The sequence below is a fragment of the Pongo abelii genome, chromosome 17 (genome assembly GCF_028885655.2).
Source record: "Pongo abelii isolate AG06213 chromosome 17, NHGRI_mPonAbe1-v2.0_pri, whole genome shotgun sequence".
Taxonomy (NCBI): domain Eukaryota; kingdom Metazoa; phylum Chordata; class Mammalia; order Primates; family Hominidae; genus Pongo; species Pongo abelii.
The window spans coordinates 61,643,344-61,665,600 of record NC_072002.2 but is presented as its reverse complement, the minus strand read 5'-3'; the positions used below and the strand labels follow the sequence as shown (position 1 = coordinate 61,665,600).

The following is a 22,257-nucleotide window of genomic DNA, read 5'->3' as shown; positions in this document are numbered from 1 at the left end:
GGAAGGAGCCAGAAACGGGGTGCCACAGAGATGCCACCCTTAAGGAAGACAGAAAAGCATCCGTTCCGGGGAAGGGGACATAATCCAGTCAGCGACCGCGTAAAACTCAGACATGTCCGGGCACGGTGACTCGCGCCTGTATTCCCGTGGCTTTGGGAGGTCGAGGCCGGCGGACCACCTGAGGTCAGGAGTTGCAGACCAGCCTGACCAACCTGAGGAAATCCCGTCTCTTCTAAAAAGACGAAACTCGGTTGGGCTTGCTGGCGAGCGCCTGTAATCCCAGCTACTCAGGGGGCTGAGACAGGAGAATCGCTTGAACCCGGGAGGCGGGGTTTGCGGTGAGCCCAGATCCCACCACTGCGCTCCAGGCTGGACAACAGAAGCCAAACTCCGTCTCAAAATTGAAAAACAAAACCTCAGAAAACCTTCCCCAGCAAGGGCCAGAGACAACGCCCGTCCCTATTTCTTGACAGCAATTCAAGAGAGAATCTCAGGTGGCCTGCAAAACTCACAAGAGAGCAGAATATCCTCCCCAAGGCAGAGAAGCCACACGCTCTCTCTGGAGGAGGTGGAGTGGCCACCGATCACCCTGCAGCCCCTCCCCACTCCCAGCCAGAAACCCCAGTCCCTCGGAACCAAATTGTTTTCCACTGGCAACAACCTTCCTTCCTGGAAAATCGTTTCCCCTGCCGAAATGGAGAACAAGCACGAAACAAGCAAACACAACTCAAAACACAAACACAAGGAAGCAATCCGAGCAAGCTCTAGCTCCTCATAGCTCATCGATGCCCCCACTGGCGTGCTACTGAAAACAGCGGCTGCACCCGTTAAACTCATTCATTACTGGAGAACGAGACAGACCTCAGCAGATCCCTGCTCCCACTGCGACACACCCGCTCCAAAAGACAGAAAGGAAACAACCCCCACACAACACATAAACCTGCCCCAGAATAGAATTCAGCATCAACCTAAGGATCCTGCTGTAACATTGCTACACTGACCCAGGACAGCTCAATTCTCTTCCCACCTATTTACAAAACAATCCTCATTCTGGGAGCTCCGGAAGCATGGCCAGTATTGCACTAGGATCCTCTTCGTGAGGTAGCCGGAAGTCTGGAAACACAGCAAATTTACCTATTTCTCTACACAACACGGAGGGTAATTCTCAGAAAAGGCTTAACACCCGAATCCTCATACTTCAAATGGTTGTGTTTTCCCCATTCGGACTGAAAGGTGAGAGTGGAACTCGGCTGCCCAAACCGTGGCGCCGATATCAGCTGCAGGCCAGAGCAAGCCTTTCCGAGGAGATTTTAAACAACCGGTGGGAGCAAGATCCTGAAGCATTTCTTCCAAGATTGGCAGCAGGAGATGAAACCTGGCTCTACCCGGCAGGATCCTGAAGACCAAGCACGAAGCCGTGGCTAGCAAGAGGTGGCAGTGCTCCAGCCGAAGCCACAGAGGAGCAGTCAAGAGCGGAGGTCATGGCCACCGTTTGGGGGGGGATGCCAGAGGGATTCTCCTCGTTGGCTTTCTGGAGGGCCAAACCCTGATCACATCTGCTCACTGGCAGAGCCTTTTCAGAGAGTTAGCCAAAGCTGGAGCGGAGAAGGTCCCCACCAGAGAGTTCTTCTCCACCACGACAACGTTCCTGCTCATGCCTTTCTTCCAACGAGGGCAGCTGGGCAAGACTTGCCATGGGAAATCACGAGGCGTCCACCTTACCGTCCTGATTTGGCGCCTGCTGACTTCTTTTCGTTTCCTTGTCTTAGAAAACCTGTAAAGGGCACCCAGTTTTCTTCAGTTAACAACGGAAGAAAGATTGCATGGAAACAGTTACATTCCCAGGACCCTGGGGGGCTTTAGGGATGGGCTGGACGGCGGGGAGGAGACACTGCTTCCAGAAGGGTCTCGAAGTTGATGGAGACGGGGTCGAGAAGTAAAATACACCTTTTTCATTTTTCTCCCTTAATCCCACTTTTCTACGAATGTTTCCAAGTCCCCTCACACGACGGCAATCCCAGGTAAAGAGTTGTCCTCCTCTGTTGGTTCTCCTTCCTACGATTTTGTCTTGCGGTGTTGTTATTTTCGCTTTTACTCCCAAGGGGATTCTGTCTGTGTCTTTGGGAATCCACAGATGCGGGGGCTGGGAACAAGGAGGGCCAACGGTAGAACTCAGTGGGGTGTGTCCAGGCTGCAATTAACCTAATGAACCTGCCGGGCACAGCAGTCCACCTGGCGTGGACCGTCCCGATTGGCTGCGTTGGGCTGACGGAATGAATTCGTATTGGGGCGGGGCTGCCCAAGGCCCAAGGGGGTCAGGGCTTGAGTCCTGGGTGGGCCCGGGGCTGGCTATATAAGGCCGGGCTCTGGCAGCCCAGCTGCATTCCGCCTCGGACGGCGCAGCGCAGAGGTCACTCCAGGCTGCGGCTCCACATCCCGAGGGACAGAAGCGGGCCTGCTCAGCTGTCTGCAAGGACCGGCGTTCCAGACCAAGTGGCCCGCTGCTCCGAGGACCCAGCTCGCTCCAGGTTGTGGGGACTCCACGCCCCGAGGCCTGCGGTCCGCGAGGACCAGCGCCCCGGAACCAGTGGCCCACTGCTCCGAGGACCGAGCTCGCGCCAGGCTGTGACTCCACATCCCGAGGTCGCTGCCTGGCGACCGGGCAGCGAGGACCGGCCACCCCAGACTTCGTGTCCCGCCGCCCCGAGGACAGAGCCGCGAACGCGAGGACAGCGACGCCTGCACAGCTCTGCTGAGATGGCGGCAGGCTCCACTACGCTGCGCGCAGTGCAGAAGCTGCAGGTGCGTCTGGCCACGAAGACGAACCCCAAAAAGCTGGAGAAATATTTGCAGAAACTCTCCGCCCTGCCCATGACGGCAGACATCCTGGCGGAGACTGGAATCAGAAAGACGGTGAAGCGCCTGCGGAAGCACCAGCACGTGGGCGACTTTGCCAGAGACTTAGCGGCCCGGTGGAAGAAGCTGGTGCTTGTGGACCGAAACACCGGGCCTGACCCACAGGACGCTGAGGACAGCGCTTCCCGACAGCGCCTCGGGGAGGCTCTCCAGGACCAGGAAAAGGCCTGGGGCTTCCCAGAAAACGCGACGGCCCCCAGGAGCCCATCTCACAGCCCTCAGCACGGACGGACAGCACGCAGAACACCTCCGGGACAACAGAGACCTCACCCGAGGTCTCCCAGTCGCGAGCCCAGAGCCGAGAGAAAGCGCCCCAGAATGGCCCCAGCTGATTCCGGCCCCCGTCGGGACCCTCCAACGCGCACCGCTCCCCTCCCGACGCCCGAGGGCCCTGAGCCCGCTGTGCCCGGGAAGCAACCCGGAAGAGGCCACGCTCACGCCGCTCAGGGCGGGCCTCTGCCGGGTCCGGGCTGCCAGGGCCAACCTCAGGGGGAAGCGGTGGCGAGCCACAGCAAGGGGCGCAAATCGTCCCGCTGGGCTTCGGCTCACAAATCGCCTCCTGTCCAGGAAAGCCAGTCAGAGAGGCTGCAGGCGGCCGGCGCTGATTCCGCCGGGCCGAAAACGGTGCCCAGCCTTCTCTTCGCAGAGCTCTGGGACCCCTCAGCGGCCTGGATGCAGGCCAACTACGATCTGCTGTCCGCTTTTGAGGCCATGACCTCCCAGGCAGAGCCAGAAGCACTCTCCGCGCCAACGTTCCAGGAGGAAGCCGCTTTCCCTGGACGCAGAGTGAATGCTAGGCTGCAGGTGTACTCGGGCTCCAGGCCTGCCTGCCAGCTCCAGGTGCTGACGCTGCGCCAGCAGTGCCTCCCGGTGCTTAGAAACAATCCGGACGCCCTCGGCGACGTGGGAGGGGTCGCCTACTCGGTTCTTGAACCCGTTCCGGAAGGGTGGACGCCTGATCAGCTGTATCGCACAGAGAAAGACAACCACGCACTCGCTCGAGAGACAGATGAATTATGGAGGATTCATTGTCTCCAGGACTTCAAGGGAGAAAAGCCACAGGAGCACGAGTCTTGGCGGGAGCTGTACCTGCGGCTTCGCGACGCCCGAGAGCAGCGGCTGCGAGTAGTGACCACGAAAATCCGATCTGCACTTGAAAACAAACCCAGCGGCCGACAGACAAAGATGATCTGTTTCAACTCTGTGGCCAAGACGCCTTATGATGCTTCCAGGAGGGAAGAGAAGTCTGCAGGAGCCGCTGACCCCGGAAACGGGGAGATCAAGCCAGCCCCCCAGCCCGCAGGAAGCAGCCAGGCTGCCTCCGGCCTCGGGGACGGCGGCGGCGGCGGCGGCGGCGGCGGCGGCAGCAGCAGCAGCAGCAGCAGCAGCAACGTCCTTCACGGGCTCCCTGAGAAGCGGGCCAACCCCTGCCTGAGCAGCAGCAATGAGCACGCGGCGCCCGCGGCCAAGACCCGGAAACAGGCTGCCAAGAAAGTGGCCCCGCTGATGGCCAAGGCAGTTCGAGACTACAAGAGAAGATTCTCCCGACGATAAACTCAGGACTTGCCTGACACATAAAATCTGGGGGGAGGAGGACCAATGCAAAGTCAACGCGGGTTGGGGAACGAAACTTCCAATGGACACCAGGACCCTTGGCTGGGTGCAAAGTTGAGCCTCTGAATTCTGCAGGTGTCAAGCGCTGGCCCTGTGATTTTTGCCTCCCACACCCGGCCACTGCCTCCCTGCTTGGAGGACACCTCAGAATTCAGAAGATATTATGAACGCGTTCGGATCAACTCTGCTTTGGTGGTTCACCGACCGTTTTTTAAACAACGCCCTAGTTGCCATCATAAATCAGGTATGAGATGTGAGAGTCCCTTTTGCCGTTTGTTCTCTCTTCTGAAATCATGGAGCACACAGGGACTTCTTAGACACAAACTCTCAATCCATCAGTTGACACTGATAACTCCGACTACGCAAAATGTCTTGTTACTGTTGTTGTTTTCTTTTAGATAAAAGGCCGGGCATGATCCTCTAATCGTGAGCCATCCTCCTCCGGGAGGCCGAGGAAAGCAGATCGCTTGAGCCCAGGAGGTGGGGACCAGGCTGGGCCAAACGGAGAAGCCCCGTCTCCACAAAAGATACCAAAATTAGCCCGGCGTGGTGGCACGGCCCCTGTGGTCCCAGCTCCTTAAAGGGCTGAGGTGGCAGGATCGCCTGAGCTGGGCAAGCGGAGGTTGCGGTGACCCTTCCTCATTCCACTGCACTCCAGCCTGGATGACACAACCAGAGCACACCTCAAAGAAAACTGCTGTTTGTTTGAAGAAAGGAACTCTTGGCTTTCATACATAAATGCTAACAACTGGTACGTTCCTTAAGTCAAAACACTTTTACTAGAGTCATTCCCAATCTTTTCACCCAGAACCCCTGTGAAAGAATGGCGACACCTTAATCAGCTTATTTAGGTTCTCGATCAGGAAGTCTAAACCTGCCAACCAGAGTTTCTAATTCCCATGAGATGACCGGGTTAACTACCTTGACTTCACCTCCTACCAGCTCCTGCAAGCTTTGGTGAACGTTTGCCTTCTAACTCAGGGCATTTGTTGGCTTCACGCGGGCTGGTAGTCACAGGTCCGTGTGCCAGATACGACACACACACATACACACAAACAAAGACACACACACAAACGCACACACACACGCGCGCGCACACACACAAACACGCACGCGCACACACACCCCCCCCCCCCCATTAAGTAAACCTCGTTCTTAGGCGTTACCGACAGTGAGGGGTAGAGAGAGAAATACAAAGACATAAGCCGCAAGGCAAAACCGAGCAAGGGCAGCAGAAGAGATCAAAGTCCTGTACCCTGGGCTGTCAGCAGCATGGGGGCTGGGAAGCTCCCGGAAGCAGGCACCTGAGTGGATGCCGGTGCACGTCAAAGGAGGCCTTCAAGCCTGAAGAACACGGAAGGAGCCAGAAACGGGGTGCCACAGAGATGCTACCCTTAAGGAAGACAGAAAAGCATCCGTTCCGGGGAAGGGGACATAATCCAGTCAGCGACCGCGTAAAACTCAGACATGTCCGGGCACGGTGACTCGCGCCTGTATTCCCGTGGCTTTGGGAGGTCGAGGCCGGCGGACCACCTGAGGTCAGGAGTTGCAGACCAGCCTGACCAACCTGAGGAAATCCCGTCTCTTCTAAAAAGACGAAACTCGGTTGGGCTTGCTGGCGAGCGCCTGTAATCCCAGCTACTCAGGGGGCTGAGACAGGAGAATCGCTTGAACCCGGGAGGCGGGGTTTGCGGTGAGCCCAGATCCCACCACTGCGCTCCAGGCTGGACAACAGAAGCCAAACTCCGTCTCAAAATTGAAAAACAAAACCTCAGAAAACCTTCCCCAGCAAGGGCCAGAGACAACGCCCGTCCCTATTTCTTGACAGCAATTCAAGAGAGAATCTCAGGTGGCCTGCAAAACTCACAAGAGAGCAGAATATCCTCCCCAAGGCAGAGAAGCCACACGCTCTCTCTGGAGGAGGTGGAGTGGCCACCGATCACCCTGCAGCCCCTCCCCACTCCCAGCCAGAAACCCCAGTCCCTCGGAACCAAATTGTTTTCCACTGGCAACAACCTTCCTTCCTGGAAAATCGTTTCCCCTGCCGAAATGGAGAACAAGCACGAAACAAGCAAACACAACTCAAAACACAAACACAAGGAAGCAATCCGAGCAAGCTCTAGCTCCTCATAGCTCATCGATGCCCCCACTGGCGTGCTACTGAAAACAGCGGCTGCACCCGTTAAACTCATTCATTACTGGAGAACGAGACAGACCTCAGCAGATCCCTGCTCCCACTGCGACACACCCGCTCCAAAAGACAGAAAGGAAACAACCCCCACACAACACATAAACCTGCCCCAGAATAGAATTCAGCATCAACCTAAGGATCCTGCTGTAACATTGCTACACTGACCCAGGACAGCTCAATTCTCTTCCCACCTATTTACAAAACAATCCTCATTCTGGGAGCTCCGGAAGCATGGCCAGTATTGCACTAGGATCCTCTTCGTGAGGTAGCCGGAAGTCTGGAAACACAGCAAATTTACCTATTTCTCTACACAACACGGAGGGTAATTCTCAGAAAAGGCTTAACACCCGAATCCTCATACTTCAAATGGTTGTGTTTTCCCCATTCGGACTGAAAGGTGAGAGTGGAACTCGGCTGCCCAAACCGTGGCGCCGATATCAGCTGCAGGCCAGAGCAAGCCTTTCCGAGGAGATTTTAAACAACCGGTGGGAGCAAGATCCTGAAGCATTTCTTCCAAGATTGGCAGCAGGAGATGAAACCTGGCTCTACCCGGCAGGATCCTGAAGACCAAGCACGAAGCCGTGGCTAGCAAGAGGTGGCAGTGCTCCAGCCGAAGCCACAGAGGAGCAGTCAAGAGCGGAGGTCATGGCCACCGTTTGGGGGGGGATGCCAGAGGGATTCTCCTCGTTGGCTTTCTGGAGGGCCAAACCCTGATCACATCTGCTCACTGGCAGAGCCTTTTCAGAGAGTTAGCCAAAGCTGGAGCGGAGAAGGTCCCCACCAGAGAGTTCTTCTCCACCACGACAACGTTCCTGCTCATGCCTTTCTTCCAACGAGGGCAGCTGGGCAAGACTTGCCATGGGAAATCACGAGGCGTCCACCTTACCGTCCTGATTTGGCGCCTGCTGACTTCTTTTCGTTTCCTTGTCTTAGAAAACCTGTAAAGGGCACCCAGTTTTCTTCAGTTAACAACGGAAGAAAGATTGCATGGAAACAGTTACATTCCCAGGACCCTGGGGGGCTTTAGGGATGGGCTGGACGGCGGGGAGGAGACACTGCTTCCAGAAGGGTCTCGAAGTTGATGGAGACGGGGTCGAGAAGTAAAATACACCTTTTTCATTTTTCTCCCTTAATCCCACTTTTCTACGAATGTTTCCAAGTCCCCTCACACGACGGCAATCCCAGGTAAAGAGTTGTCCTCCTCTGTTGGTTCTCCTTCCTACGATTTTGTCTTGCGGTGTTGTTATTTTCGCTTTTACTCCCAAGGGGATTCTGTCTGTGTCTTTGGGAATCCACAGATGCGGGGGCTGGGAACAAGGAGGGCCAACGGTAGAACTCAGTGGGGTGTGTCCAGGCTGCAATTAACCTAATGAACCTGCCGGGCACAGCAGTCCACCTGGCGTGGACCGTCCCGATTGGCTGCGTTGGGCTGACGGAATGAATTCGTATTGGGGCGGGGCTGCCCAAGGCCCAAGGGGGTCAGGGCTTGAGTCCTGGGTGGGCCCGGGGCTGGCTATATAAGGCCGGGCTCTGGCAGCCCAGCTGCATTCCGCCTCGGACGGCGCAGCGCAGAGGTCACTCCAGGCTGCGGCTCCACATCCCGAGGGACAGAAGCGGGCCTGCTCAGCTGTCTGCAAGGACCGGCGTTCCAGACCAAGTGGCCCGCTGCTCCGAGGACCCAGCTCGCTCCAGGTTGTGGGGACTCCACGCCCCGAGGCCTGCGGTCCGCGAGGACCAGCGCCCCGGAACCAGTGGCCCACTGCTCCGAGGACCGAGCTCGCTCCAGGCTGTGACTCCACATCCCGAGGTCGCTGCCTGGCGACCGGGCAGCGAGGACCGGCCACCCCAGACTTCGTGTCCCGCCGCCCCGAGGACAGAGCCGCGAACGCGAGGACAGCGACGCCTGCACAGCTCTGCTGAGATGGCGGCAGGCTCCACTACGCTGCGCGCAGTGCAGAAGCTGCAGGTGCGTCTGGCCACGAAGACGAACCCCAAAAAGCTGGAGAAATATTTGCAGAAACTCTCCGCCCTGCCCATGACGGCAGACATCCTGGCGGAGACTGGAATCAGAAAGACGGTGAAGCGCCTGCGGAAGCACCAGCACGTGGGCGACTTTGCCAGAGACTTAGCGGCCCGGTGGAAGAAGCTGGTGCTTGTGGACCGAAACACCGGGCCTGACCCACAGGACGCTGAGGACAGCGCTTCCCGACAGCGCCTCGGGGAGGCTCTCCAGGACCAGGAAAAGGCCTGGGGCTTCCCAGAAAACGCGACGGCCCCCAGGAGCCCATCTCACAGCCCTCAGCACGGACGGACAGCACGCAGAACACCTCCGGGACAACAGAGACCTCACCCGAGGTCTCCCAGTCGCGAGCCCAGAGCCGAGAGAAAGCGCCCCAGAATGGCCCCAGCTGATTCCGGCCCCCGTCGGGACCCTCCAACGCGCACCGCTCCCCTCCCGACGCCCGAGGGCCCTGAGCCCGCTGTGCCCGGGAAGCAACCCGGAAGAGGCCACGCTCACGCCGCTCAGGGCGGGCCTCTGCCGGGTCCGGGCTGCCAGGGCCAACCTCAGGGGGAAGCGGTGGCGAGCCACAGCAAGGGGCGCAAATCGTCCCGCTGGGCTTCGGCTCACAAATCGCCTCCTGTCCAGGAAAGCCAGTCAGAGAGGCTGCAGGCGGCCGGCGCTGATTCCGCCGGGCCGAAAACGGTGCCCAGCCTTCTCTTCGCAGAGCTCTGGGACCCCTCAGCGGCCTGGATGCAGGCCAACTACGATCTGCTGTCCGCTTTTGAGGCCATGACCTCCCAGGCAGAGCCAGAAGCACTCTCCGCGCCAACGTTCCAGGAGGAAGCCGCTTTCCCTGGACGCAGAGTGAATGCTAGGCTGCAGGTGTACTCGGGCTCCAGGCCTGCCTGCCAGCTCCAGGTGCTGACGCTGCGCCAGCAGTGCCTCCCGGTGCTTAGAAACAATCCGGACGCCCTCGGCGACGTGGGAGGGGTCGCCTACTCGGTTCTTGAACCCGTTCCGGAAGGGTGGACGCCTGATCAGCTGTATCGCACAGAGAAAGACAACCACGCACTCGCTCGAGAGACAGATGAATTATGGAGGATTCATTGTCTCCAGGACTTCAAGGGAGAAAAGCCGCAGGAGCACGAGTCTTGGCGGGAGCTGTACCTGCGGCTTCGCGACGCCCGAGAGCAGCGGCTGCGAGTAGTGACCACGAAAATCCGATCTGCACTTGAAAACAAACCCAGCGGCCGACAGACAAAGATGATCTGTTTCAACTCTGTGGCCAAGACGCCTTATGATGCTTCCAGGAGGGAAGAGAAGTCTGCAGGAGCCGCTGACCCCGGAAACGGGGAGATCAAGCCAGCCCCCCAGCCCGCAGGAAGCAGCCAGGCTGCCTCCGGCCTCGGGGACGGCGGCGGCGGCGGCGGCGGCGGCGGCAGCAGCAGCAGCAGCAGCAGCAGCAGCAACGTCCTTCACGGGCTCCCTGAGAAGCGGGCCAACCCCTGCCTGAGCAGCAGCAATGAGCACGCGGCGCCCGCGGCCAAGACCCGGAAACAGGCTGCCAAGAAAGTGGCCCCGCTGATGGCCAAGGCAGTTCGAGACTACAAGAGAAGATTCTCCCGACGATAAACTCAGGACTTGCCTGACACATAAAATCTGGGGGGAGGAGGACCAATGCAAAGTCAACGCGGGTTGGGGAACGAAACTTCCAATGGACACCAGCACCCTTGGCTGGGTGCAAAGTTGAGCCTCTGAATTCTGCAGGTGTCAAGCGCTGGCCCTGTGATTTTTGCCTCCCACACCCGGCCACTGCCTCCCTGCTTGGAGGACACCTCAGAATTCAGAAGATATTATGAACGCGTTCGGATCAACTCTGCTTTGGTGGTTCACCGACCGTTTTTTAAACAACGCCCTAGTTGCCATCATAAATCAGGTACGAGATGTGAGAGTCCCTTTTGCCGTTTGTTCTCTCTTCTGAAATCATGGAGCACACAGGGACTTCTTAGACACAAACTCTCAATCCATCAGTTGACACTGATAACTCCGACTACGCAAAATGTCTTGTTACTGTTGTTGTTTTCTTTTAGATAAAAGGCCGGGCATGATCCTCTAATCGTGAGCCATCCTCCTCCGGGAGGCCGAGGAAAGCAGATCGCTTGAGCCCAGGAGGTGGGGACCAGGCTGGGCCAAACGGAGAAGCCCCGTCTCCACAAAAGATACCAAAATTAGCCCGGCGTGGTGGCACGGCCCCTGTGGTCCCAGCTCCTTAAAGGGCTGAGGTGGCAGGATCGCCTGAGCTGGGCAAGCGGAGGTTGCGGTGACCCTTCCTCATTCCACTGCACTCCAGCCTGGATGACACAACCAGAGCACACCTCAAAGAAAACTGCTGTTTGTTTGAAGAAAGGAACTCTTGGCTTTCATACATAAATGCTAACAACTGGTACGTTCCTTAAGTCAAAACACTTTTACTAGAGTCATTCCCAATCTTTTCACCCAGAACCCCTGTGAAAGAATGGCGACACCTTAATCAGCTTATTTAGGTTCTCGATCAGGAAGTCTAAACCTGCCAACCAGAGTTTCTAATTCCCATGAGATGACCGGGTTAACTACCTTGACTTCACCTCCTACCAGCTCCTGCAAGCTTTGGTGAACGTTTGCCTTCTAACTCAGGGCATTTGTTGGCTTCACGCGGGCTGGTAGTCACAGGTCCGTGTGCCAGATACGACACACACACATACACACAAACAAAGACACACACACAAACGCACACACACACGCGCGCGCACACACACAAACACGCACGCGCACACACACCCCCCCCCCCCATTAAGTAAACCTCGTTCTTAGGCGTTACCGACAGTGAGGGGTAGAGAGAGAAATACAAAGACATAAGCCGCAAGGCAAAACCGAGCAAGGGCAGCAGAAGAGATCAAAGTCCTGTACCCTGGGCTGTCAGCAGCATGGGGGCTGGGAAGCTCCTGGAAGCAGGCACCTGAGTGGATGCCGGTGCACGTCAAAGGAGGCCTTCAAGCCTGAAGAACACGGAAGGAGCCAGAAACGGGGTGCCACAGAGATGCTACCCTTAAGGAAGACAGAAAAGCATCCGTTCCGGGGAAGGGGACATAATCCAGTCAGCGACCGCGTAAAACTCAGACATGTCCGGGCACGGTGACTCGCGCCTGTATTCCCGTGGCTTTGGGAGGTCGAGGCCGGCGGACCACCTGAGGTCAGGAGTTGCAGACCAGCCTGACCAACCTGAGGAAATCCCGTTTCTTCTAAAAAGACGAAACTCGGTTGGGCTTGCTGGCGAGCGCCTGTAATCCCAGCTACTCAGGGGGCTGAGACAGGAGAATCGCTTGAACCCGGGAGGCGGGGTTTGCGGTGAGCCCAGATCCCACCACTGCGCTCCAGGCTGGACAACAGAAGCCAAACTCCGTCTCAAAATTGAAAAACAAAACCTCAGAAAACCTTCCCCAGCAAGGGCCAGAGACAACGCCCGTCCCTATTTCTTGACAGCAATTCAAGAGAGAATCTCAGGTGGCCTGCAAAACTCACAAGAGAGCAGAATATCCTCCCCAAGGCAGAGAAGCCACACGCTCTCTCTGGAGGAGGTGGAGTGGCCACCGATCACCCTGCAGCCCCTCCCCACTCCCAGCCAGAAACCCCAGTCCCTCGGAACCAAATTGTTTTCCACTGGCAACAACCTTCCTTCCTGGAAAATCGTTTCCCCTGCCGAAATGGAGAACAAGCACGAAACAAGCAAACACAACTCAAAACACAAACACAAGGAAGCAATCCGAGCAAGCTCTAGCTCCTCATAGCTCATCGATGCCCCCACTGGCGTGCTACTGAAAACAGCGGCTGCACCCGTTAAACTCATTCATTACTGGAGAACGAGACAGACCTCAGCAGATCCCTGCTCCCACTGCGACACACCCGCTCCAAAAGACAGAAAGGAAACAACCCCCACACAACACATAAACCTGCCCCAGAATAGAATTCAGCATCAACCTAAGGATCCTGCTGTAACATTGCTACACTGACCCAGGACAGCTCAATTCTCTTCCCACCTATTTACAAAACAATCCTCATTCTGGGAGCTCCGGAAGCATGGCCAGTATTGCACTAGGATCCTCTTCGTGAGGTAGCCGGAAGTCTGGAAACACAGCAAATTTACCTATTTCTCTACACAACACGGAGGGTAATTCTCAGAAAAGGCTTAACACCCGAATCCTCATACTTCAAATGGTTGTGTTTTCCCCATTCGGACTGAAAGGTGAGAGTGGAACTCGGCTGCCCAAACCGTGGCGCCGATATCAGCTGCAGGCCAGAGCAAGCCTTTCCGAGGAGATTTTAAACAACCGGTGGGAGCAAGATCCTGAAGCATTTCTTCCAAGATTGGCAGCAGGAGATGAAACCTGGCTCTACCCGGCAGGATCCTGAAGACCAAGCACGAAGCCGTGGCTAGCAAGAGGTGGCAGTGCTCCAGCCGAAGCCACAGAGGAGCAGTCAAGAGCGGAGGTCATGGCCACCGTTTGGGGGGGGATGCCAGAGGGATTCTCCTCGTTGGCTTTCTGGAGGGCCAAACCCTGATCACATCTGCTCACTGGCAGAGCCTTTTCAGAGAGTTAGCCAAAGCTGGAGCGGAGAAGGTCCCCACCAGAGAGTTCTTCTCCACCACGACAACGTTCCTGCTCATGCCTTTCTTCCAACGAGGGCAGCTGGGCAAGACTTGCCATGGGAAATCACGAGGCGTCCACCTTACCGTCCTGATTTGGCGCCTGCTGACTTCTTTTCGTTTCCTTGTCTTAGAAAACCTGTAAAGGGCACCCAGTTTTCTTCAGTTAACAACGGAAGAAAGATTGCATGGAAACAGTTACATTCCCAGGACCCTGGGGGGCTTTAGGGATGGGCTGGACGGCGGGGAGGAGACACTGCTTCCAGAAGGGTCTCGAAGTTGATGGAGACGGGGTCGAGAAGTAAAATACACCTTTTTCATTTTTCTCCCTTAATCCCACTTTTCTACGAATGTTTCCAAGTCCCCTCACACGACGGCAATCCCAGGTAAAGAGTTGTCCTCCTCTGTTGGTTCTCCTTCCTACGATTTTGTCTTGCGGTGTTGTTATTTTCGCTTTTACTCCCAAGGGGATTCTGTCTGTGTCTTTGGGAATCCACAGATGCGGGGGCTGGGAACAAGGAGGGCCAACGGTAGAACTCAGTGGGGTGTGTCCAGGCTGCAATTAACCTAATGAACCTGCCGGGCACAGCAGTCCACCTGGCGTGGACCGTCCCGATTGGCTGCGTTGGGCTGACGGAATGAATTCGTATTGGGGCGGGGCTGCCCAAGGCCCAAGGGGGTCAGGGCTTGAGTCCTGGGTGGGCCCGGGGCTGGCTATATAAGGCCGGGCTCTGGCAGCCCAGCTGCATTCCGCCTCGGACGGCGCAGCGCAGAGGTCACTCCAGGCTGCGGCTCCACATCCCGAGGGACAGAAGCGGGCCTGCTCAGCTGTCTGCAAGGACCGGCGTTCCAGACCAAGTGGCCCGCTGCTCCGAGGACCCAGCTCGCTCCAGGTTGTGGGGACTCCACGCCCCGAGGCCTGCGGTCCGCGAGGACCAGCGCCCCGGAACCAGTGGCCCACTGCTCCGAGGACCCAGCTCGCTCCAGGCTGTGACTCCACATCCCGAGGTCGCTGCCTGGCGACCGGGCAGCGAGGACCGGCCACCCCAGACTTCGTGTCCCGCCGCCCCGAGGACAGAGCCGCGAACGCGAGGACAGCGACGCCTGCACAGCTCTGCTGAGATGGCGGCAGGCTCCACTACGCTGCGCGCAGTGCAGAAGCTGCAGGTGCGTCTGGCCACGAAGACGAACCCAAAAAAGCTGGAGAAATATTTGCAGAAACTCTCCGCCCTGCCCATGACGGCAGACATCCTGGCGGAGACTGGAATCAGAAAGACGGTGAAGCGCCTGCGGAAGCACCAGCACGTGGGCGACTTTGCCAGAGACTTAGCGGCCCGGTGGAAGAAGCTGGTGCTTGTGGACCGAAACACCGGGCCTGACCCACAGGACGCTGAGGACAGCGCTTCCCGACAGCGCCTCGGGGAGGCTCTCCAGGACCAGGAAAAGGCCTGGGGCTTCCCAGAAAACGCGACGGCCCCCAGGAGCCCATCTCACAGCCCTCAGCACGGACGGACAGCACGCAGAACACCTCCGGGACAACAGAGACCTCACCCGAGGTCTCCCAGTCGCGAGCCCAGAGCCGAGAGAAAGCGCCCCAGAATGGCCCCAGCTGATTCCGGCCCCCGTCGGGACCCTCCAACGCGCACCGCTCCCCTCCCGACGCCCGAGGGCCCTGAGCCCGCTGTGCCCGGGAAGCAACCCGGAAGAGGCCACGCTCACGCCGCTCAGGGCGGGCCTCTGCCGGGTCCGGGCTGCCAGGGCCAACCTCAGGGGGAAGCGGTGGCGAGCCACAGCAAGGGGCGCAAATCGTCCCGCTGGGCTTCGGCTCACAAATCGCCTCCTGTCCAGGAAAGCCAGTCAGAGAGGCTGCAGGCGGCCGGCGCTGATTCCGCCGGGCCGAAAACGGTGCCCAGCCTTCTCTTCGCAGAGCTCTGGGACCCCTCAGCGGCCTGGATGCAGGCCAACTACGATCTGCTGTCCGCTTTTGAGGCCATGACCTCCCAGGCAGAGCCAGAAGCACTCTCCGCGCCAACGTTCCAGGAGGAAGCCGCTTTCCCTGGACGCAGAGTGAATGCTAGGCTGCAGGTGTACTCGGGCTCCAGGCCTGCCTGCCAGCTCCAGGTGCTGACGCTGCGCCAGCAGTGCCTCCCGGTGCTTAGAAACAATCCGGACGCCCTCGGCGACGTGGGAGGGGTCGCCTACTCGGTTCTTGAACCCGTTCCGGAAGGGTGGACGCCTGATCAGCTGTATCGCACAGAGAAAGACAACCACGCACTCGCTCGAGAGACAGATGAATTATGGAGGATTCATTGTCTCCAGGACTTCAAGGGAGAAAAGCCGCAGGAGCACGAGTCTTGGCGGGAGCTGTACCTGCGGCTTCGCGACGCCCGACAGCAGCGGCTGCGAGTAGTGACCACGAAAATCCGATCTGCACTTGAAAACAAACCCAGCGGCCGACAGACAAAGATGATCTGTTTCAACTCTGTGGCCAAGACGCCTTATGATGCTTCCAGGAGGGAAGAGAAGTCTGCAGGAGCCGCTGACCCCGGAAACGGGGAGATCAAGCCAGCCCCCCAGCCCGCAGGAAGCAGCCAGCCTGCCTCCGGCCTCGGGGACGGCGGCGGCGGCGGCGGCGGCGGCGGCGGCAGCAGCAGCAGCAGCAGCAGCAGCAGCAACGTCCTTCACGGGCTCCCTGAGAAGCGGGCCAACCCCTGCCTGAGCAGCAGCAGTGAGCACGCGGCGCCCGCGGCCAAGACCCGGAAACAGGCTGCCAAGAAAGTGGCCCCGCTGATGGCCAAGGCAGTTCGAGACTACAAGAGAAGATTCTCCCGACGATAAACTCAGGACTTGCCTGACACATAAAATCTGGGGGGAGGAGGACCAATGCAAAGTCAACGCGGGTTGGGGAACGAAACTTCCAATGGACACCAGGACCCTTGGCTGGGTGCAAAGTTGAGCCTCTGAATTCTGCAGGTGTCAAGCGCTGGCCCTGTGATTTTTGCCTCCCACACCCGGCCACTGCCTCCCTGCTTGGAGGACACCTCAGAATTCAGAAGATATTATGAACGCGTTCGGATCAACTCTGCTTTGGTGGTTCACCGACCGTTTTTTAAACAACGCCCTAGTTGCCATCATAAATCAGGTACGAGATGTGAGAGTCCCTTTTGCCGTTTGTTCTCTCTTCTGAAATCATGGAGCACACAGGGACTTCTTAGACACAAACTCTCAATCCATCAGTTGACACTGATAACTCCGACTACGCAAAATGTCTTGTTACTGTTGTTGTTTTCTTTTAGATAAAAGGCCGGGCATGATCCTCTAATCGTGAGCCATCCTCCTCCGGGAGGCCGAGGAAAGCAGATCGCTTGAGCCCAGGAGGTGGGGACCAGGCTGGGCCAAACGGAGAAGCCCCGTCTCCACAAAAGATACCAAAATTAGCCCGGCGTGGTGGCACGGCCCCTGTGGTCCCAGCTCCTTAAAGGGCTGAGGTGGCAGGATCGCCTGAGCTGGGCAAGCGGAGGTTGCGGTGACCCTTCCTCATTCCACTGCACTCCAGCCTGGATGACACAACCAGAGCACACCTCAAAGAAAACTGCTGTTTGTTTGAAGAAAGGAACTCTTGGCTTTCATACATAAATGCTAACAACTGGTACGTTCCTTAAGTCAAAACACTTTTACTAGAGTCATTCCCAGTCTTTTCACCCAGAACCCCTGTGAAAGAATGGCGACACCTTAATCAGCTTATTTAGGTTCTCGATCAGGAAGTCTAAACCTGCCAACCAGAGTTTCTAATTCCCATGAGATGACCGGGTTAACTACCTTGACTTCACCTCCTACCAGCTCCTGCAAGCTTTGGTGAACGTTTGCCTTCTAACTCAGGGCATTTGTTGGCTTCACGCGGGCTGGTAGTCACAGGTCCGTGTGCCAGATACGACACACACACATACACACAAACAAAGACACACACACAAACGCACACACACACGCGCGCGCACACACACAAACACGCACGCGCACACACACCACCCCCCCCCCCCCCCATTAAGTAAACCTCGTTCTTAGGCGTTACCGACAGTGAGGGGTAGAGAGAGAAATACAAAGACATAAGCCGCAAGGCAAAACCGAGCAAGGGCAGCAGAAGAGATCAAAGTCCTGTACCCTGGGCTGTCAGCAGCATGGGGGCTGGGAAGCTCCTGGAAGCAGGCACCTGAGTGGATGCCGGTGCACGTCAAAGGAGGCCTTCAAGCCTGAAGAACACGGAAGGAGCCAGAAACGGGGTGCCACAGAGATGCCACCCTTAAGGAAGACAGAAAAGCATCCGTTCCGGGGAAGGGGACATAATCCAGTCAGCGACCGCGTAAAACTCAGACATGTCCGGGCACGGTGACTCGCGCCTGTATTCCCGTGGCTTTGGGAGGTCGAGGCCGGCGGACCACCTGAGGTCAGGAGTTGCAGACCAGCCTGACCAACCTGAGGAAATCCCGTCTCTTCTAAAAAGACGAAACTCGGTTGGGCTTGCTGGCGAGCGCCTGTAATCCCAGCTACTCAGGGGGCTGAGACAGGAGAATCGCTTGAACCCGGGAGGCGGGGTTTGCGGTGAGCCCAGATCCCACCACTGCGCTCCAGGCTGGACAACAGAAGCCAAACTCCGTCTCAAAATTGAAAAACAAAACCTCAGAAAACCTTCCCCAGCAAGGGCCAGAGACAACGCCCGTCCCTATTTCTTGACAGCAATTCAAGAGAGAATCTCAGGTGGCCTGCAAAACTCACAAGAGAGCAGAATATCCTCCCCAAGGCAGAGAAGCCACACGCTCTCTCTGGAGGAGGTGGAGTGGCCACCGATCACCCTGCAGCCCCTCCCCACTCCCAGCCAGAAACCCCAGTCCCTCGGAACCAAATTGTTTTCCACTGGCAACAACCTTCCTTCCTGGAAAATCGTTTCCCCTGCCGAAATGGAGAACAAGCACGAAACAAGCAAACACAACTCAAAACACAAACACAAGGAAGCAATCCGAGCAAGCTCTAGCTCCTCATAGCTCATCGATGCCCCCACTGGCGTGCTACTGAAAACAGCGGCTGCACCCATTAAACTCATTCATTACTGGAGAACGAGACAGACCTCAGCAGATCCCTGCTCCCACTGCGACACACCCGCTCCAAAAGACAGAAAGGAAACAACCCCCACACAACACATAAACCTGCCCCAGAATAGAATTCAGCATCAACCTAAGGATCCTGCTGTAACATTGCTACACTGACCCAGGACAGCTCAATTCTCTTCCCACCTATTTACAAAACAATCCTCATTCTGGGAGCTCCGGAAGCATGGCCAGTATTGCACTAGGATCCTCTTCGTGAGGTAGCCGGAAGTCTGGAAACACAGCAAATTTACCTATTTCTCTACACAACACGGAGGGTAATTCTCAGAAAAGGCTTAACACCCGAATCCTCATACTTCAAATGGTTGTGTTTTCCCCATTCGGACTGAAAGGTGAGAGTGGAACTCGGCTGCCCAAACCGTGGCGCCGATATCAGCTGCAGGCCAGAGCAAGCCTTTCCGAGGAGATTTTAAACAACCGGTGGGAGCAAGATCCTGAAGCATTTCTTCCAAGATTGGCAGCAGGAGATGAAACCTGGCTCTACCCGGCAGGATCCTGAAGACCAAGCACGAAGCCGTGGCTAGCAAGAGGTGGCAGTGCTCCAGCCGAAGCCACAGAGGAGCAGTCAAGAGCGGAGGTCATGGCCACCGTTTGGGGGGGGATGCCAGAGGGATTCTCCTCGTTGGCTTTCTGGAGGGCCAAACCCTGATCACATCTGCTCACTGGCAGAGCCTTTTCAGAGAGTTAGCCAAAGCTGGAGCGGAGAAGGTCCCCACCAGAGAGTTCTTCTCCACCACGACAACGTTCCTGCTCATGCCTTTCTTCCAACGAGGGCAGCTGGGCAAGACTTGCCATGGGAAATCACGAGGCGTCCACCTTACCGTCCTGATTTGGCGCCTGCTGACTTCTTTTCGTTTCCTTGTCTTAGAAAACCTGTAAAGGGCACCCAGTTTTCTTCAGTTAACAACGGAAGAAAGATTGCATGGAAACAGTTACATTCCCAGGACCCTGGGGGGCTTTAGGGATGGGCTGGACGGCGGGGAGGAGACACTGCTTCCAGAAGGGTCTCGAAGTTGATGGAGACGGGGTCGAGAAGTAAAATACACCTTTTTCATTTTTCTCCCTTAATCCCACTTTTCTACGAATGTTTCCAAGTCCCCTCACACGACGGCAATCCCAGGTAAAGAGTTGTCCTCCTCTGTTGGTTCTCCTTCCTACGATTTTGTCTTGCGGTGTTGTTATTTTCGCTTTTACTCCCAAGGGGATTCTGTCTGTGTCTTTGGGAATCCACAGATGCGGGGGCTGGGAACAAGGAGGGCCAACGGTAGAACTCAGTGGGGTGTGTCCAGGCTGCAATTAACCTAATGAACCTGCCGGGCACAGCAGTCCACCTGGCGTGGACCGTCCCGATTGGCTGCGTTGGGCTGACGGAATGAATTCGTATTGGGGCGGGGCTGCCCAAGGCCCAAGGGGGTCAGGGCTTGAGTCCTGGGTGGGCCCGGGGCTGGCTATATAAGGCCGGGCTCTGGCAGCCCAGCTGCATTCCGCCTCGGACGGCGCAGCGCAGAGGTCACTCCAGGCTGCGGCTCCACATCCCGAGGGACAGAAGCGGGCCTGCTCAGCTGTCTGCAAGGACCGGCGTTCCAGACCAAGTGGCCCGCTGCTCCGAGGACCCAGCTCGCTCCAGGTTGTGGGGACTCCACGCCCCGAGGCCTGCGGTCCGCGAGGACCAGCGCCCCGGAACCAGTGGCCCACTGCTCCGAGGACCGAGCTCGCTCCAGGCTGTGACTCCACATCCCGAGGTCGCTGCCTGGCGACCGGGCAGCGAGGACCGGCCACCCCAGACTTCGTGTCCCGCCGCCCCGAGGACAGAGCCGCGAACGCGAGGACAGCGACGCCTGCACAGCTCTGCTGAGATGGCGGCAGGCTCCACTACGCTGCGCGCAGTGCAGAAGCTGCAGGTGCGTCTGGCCACGAAGACGAACCCCAAAAAGCTGGAGAAATATTTGCAGAAACTCTCCGCCCTGCCCATGACGGCAGACATCCTGGCGGAGACTGGAATCAGAAAGACGGTGAAGCGCCTGCGGAAGCACCAGCACGTGGGCGACTTTGCCAGAGACTTAGCGGCCCGGTGGAAGAAGCTGGTGCTTGTGGACCGAAACACCGGGCCTGACCCACAGGACGCTGAGGACAGCGCTTCCCGACAGCGCCTCGGGGAGGCTCTCCAGGACCAGGAAAAGGCCTGGGGCTTCCCAGAAAACGCGACGGCCCCCAGGAGCCCATCTCACAGCCCTCAGCACGGACGGACAGCACGCAGAACACCTCCGGGACAACAGAGACCTCACCCGAGGTCTCCCAGTCGCGAGCCCAGAGCCGAGAGAAAGCGCCCCAGAATGGCCCCAGCTGATTCCGGCCCCCGTCGGGACCCTCCAACGCGCACCGCTCCCCTCCCGACGCCCGAGGGCCCTGAGCCCGCTGTGCCCGGGAAGCAACCCGGAAGAGGCCACGCTCACGCCGCTCAGGGCGGGCCTCTGCCGGGTCCGGGCTGCCAGGGCCAACCTCAGGGGGAAGCGGTGGCGAGCCACAGCAAGGGGCGCAAATCGTCCCGCTGGGCTTCGGCTCACAAATCGCCTCCTGTCCAGGAAAGCCAGTCAGAGAGGCTGCAGGCGGCCGGCGCTGATTCCGCCGGGCCGAAAACGGTGCCCAGCCTTCTCTTCGCAGAGCTCTGGGACCCCTCAGCGGCCTGGATGCAGGCCAACTACGATCTGCTGTCCGCTTTTGAGGCCATGACCTCCCAGGCAGAGCCAGAAGCACTCTCCGCGCCAACGTTCCAGGAGGAAGCCGCTTTCCCTGGACGCAGAGTGAATGCTAGGCTGCAGGTGTACTCGGGCTCCAGGCCTGCCTGCCAGCTCCAGGTGCTGACGCTGCGCCAGCAGTGCCTCCCGGTGCTTAGAAACAATCCGGACGCCCTCGGCGACGTGGGAGGGGTCGCCTACTCGGTTCTTGAACCCGTTCCGGAAGGGTGGACGCCTGATCAGCTGTATCGCACAGAGAAAGACAACCACGCACTCGCTCGAGAGACAGATGAATTATGGAGGATTCATTGTCTCCAGGACTTCAAGGGAGAAAAGCCGCAGGAGCACGAGTCTTGGCGGGAGCTGTACCTGCGGCTTCGCGACGCCCGACAGCAGCGGCTGCGAGTAGTGACCACGAAAATCCGATCTGCACTTGAAAACAAACCCAGCGGCCGACAGACAAAGATGATCTGTTTCAACTCTGTGGCCAAGACGCCTTATGATGCTTCCAGGAGGGAAGAGAAGTCTGCAGGAGCCGCTGACCCCGGAAACGGGGAGATCAAGCCAGCCCCCCAGCCCGCAGGAAGCAGCCAGCCTGCCTCCGGCCTCGGGGACGGCGGCGGCGGCGGCGGCGGCGGCGGCGGCAGCAGCAGCAGCAGCAGCAGCAGCAGCAACGTCCTTCACGGGCTCCCTGAGAAGCGGGCCAACCCCTGCCTGAGCAGCAGCAGTGAGCACGCGGCGCCCGCGGCCAAGACCCGGAAACAGGCTGCCAAGAAAGTGGCCCCGCTGATGGCCAAGGCAGTTCGAGACTACAAGAGAAGATTCTCCCGACGATAAACTCAGGACTTGCCTGACACATAAAATCTGGGGGGAGGAGGACCAATGCAAAGTCAACGCGGGTTGGGGAACGAAACTTCCAATGGACACCAGGACCCTTGGCTGGGTGCAAAGTTGAGCCT

The 22,257-nt window shown here is 57.9% G+C and overlaps 4 protein-coding genes across 8 annotated transcripts in view; 3 read left to right on the top strand and 1 right to left on the bottom strand.

The window, feature by feature from the left end:
* The window catches only part of KATNAL2 (katanin catalytic subunit A1 like 2), a 495,511-nt gene that overhangs the window by 201,735 nt on the left and 271,519 nt on the right, over positions 1-22,257 (bottom strand). The window lies entirely within an intron of this gene.
* On the top strand, positions 2,758-4,470 carry LOC134760344 (elongin-A3-like). Its single transcript, XM_063717022.1, has one exon. It carries the CDS (start codon positions 2,758-2,760, stop codon positions 4,468-4,470), a length of 1,713 nt encoding a protein of 570 aa, XP_063573092.1.
* Positions 8,643-10,355, top strand: LOC134760345 (elongin-A3-like). The gene has a single exon (XM_063717023.1). The coding sequence runs from the start codon at positions 8,643-8,645 to the stop codon at positions 10,353-10,355; it is 1,713 nt and encodes a 570-aa protein (XP_063573093.1).
* Positions 20,420-22,135, top strand: LOC134760343 (elongin-A3-like). The gene is made up of 2 exons (XM_063717021.1): positions 20,420-21,954; positions 22,030-22,135. The coding sequence occupies exons 1-2, from the start codon at positions 20,420-20,422 to the stop codon at positions 22,133-22,135; spliced, it is 1,641 nt and encodes a 546-aa protein (XP_063573091.1).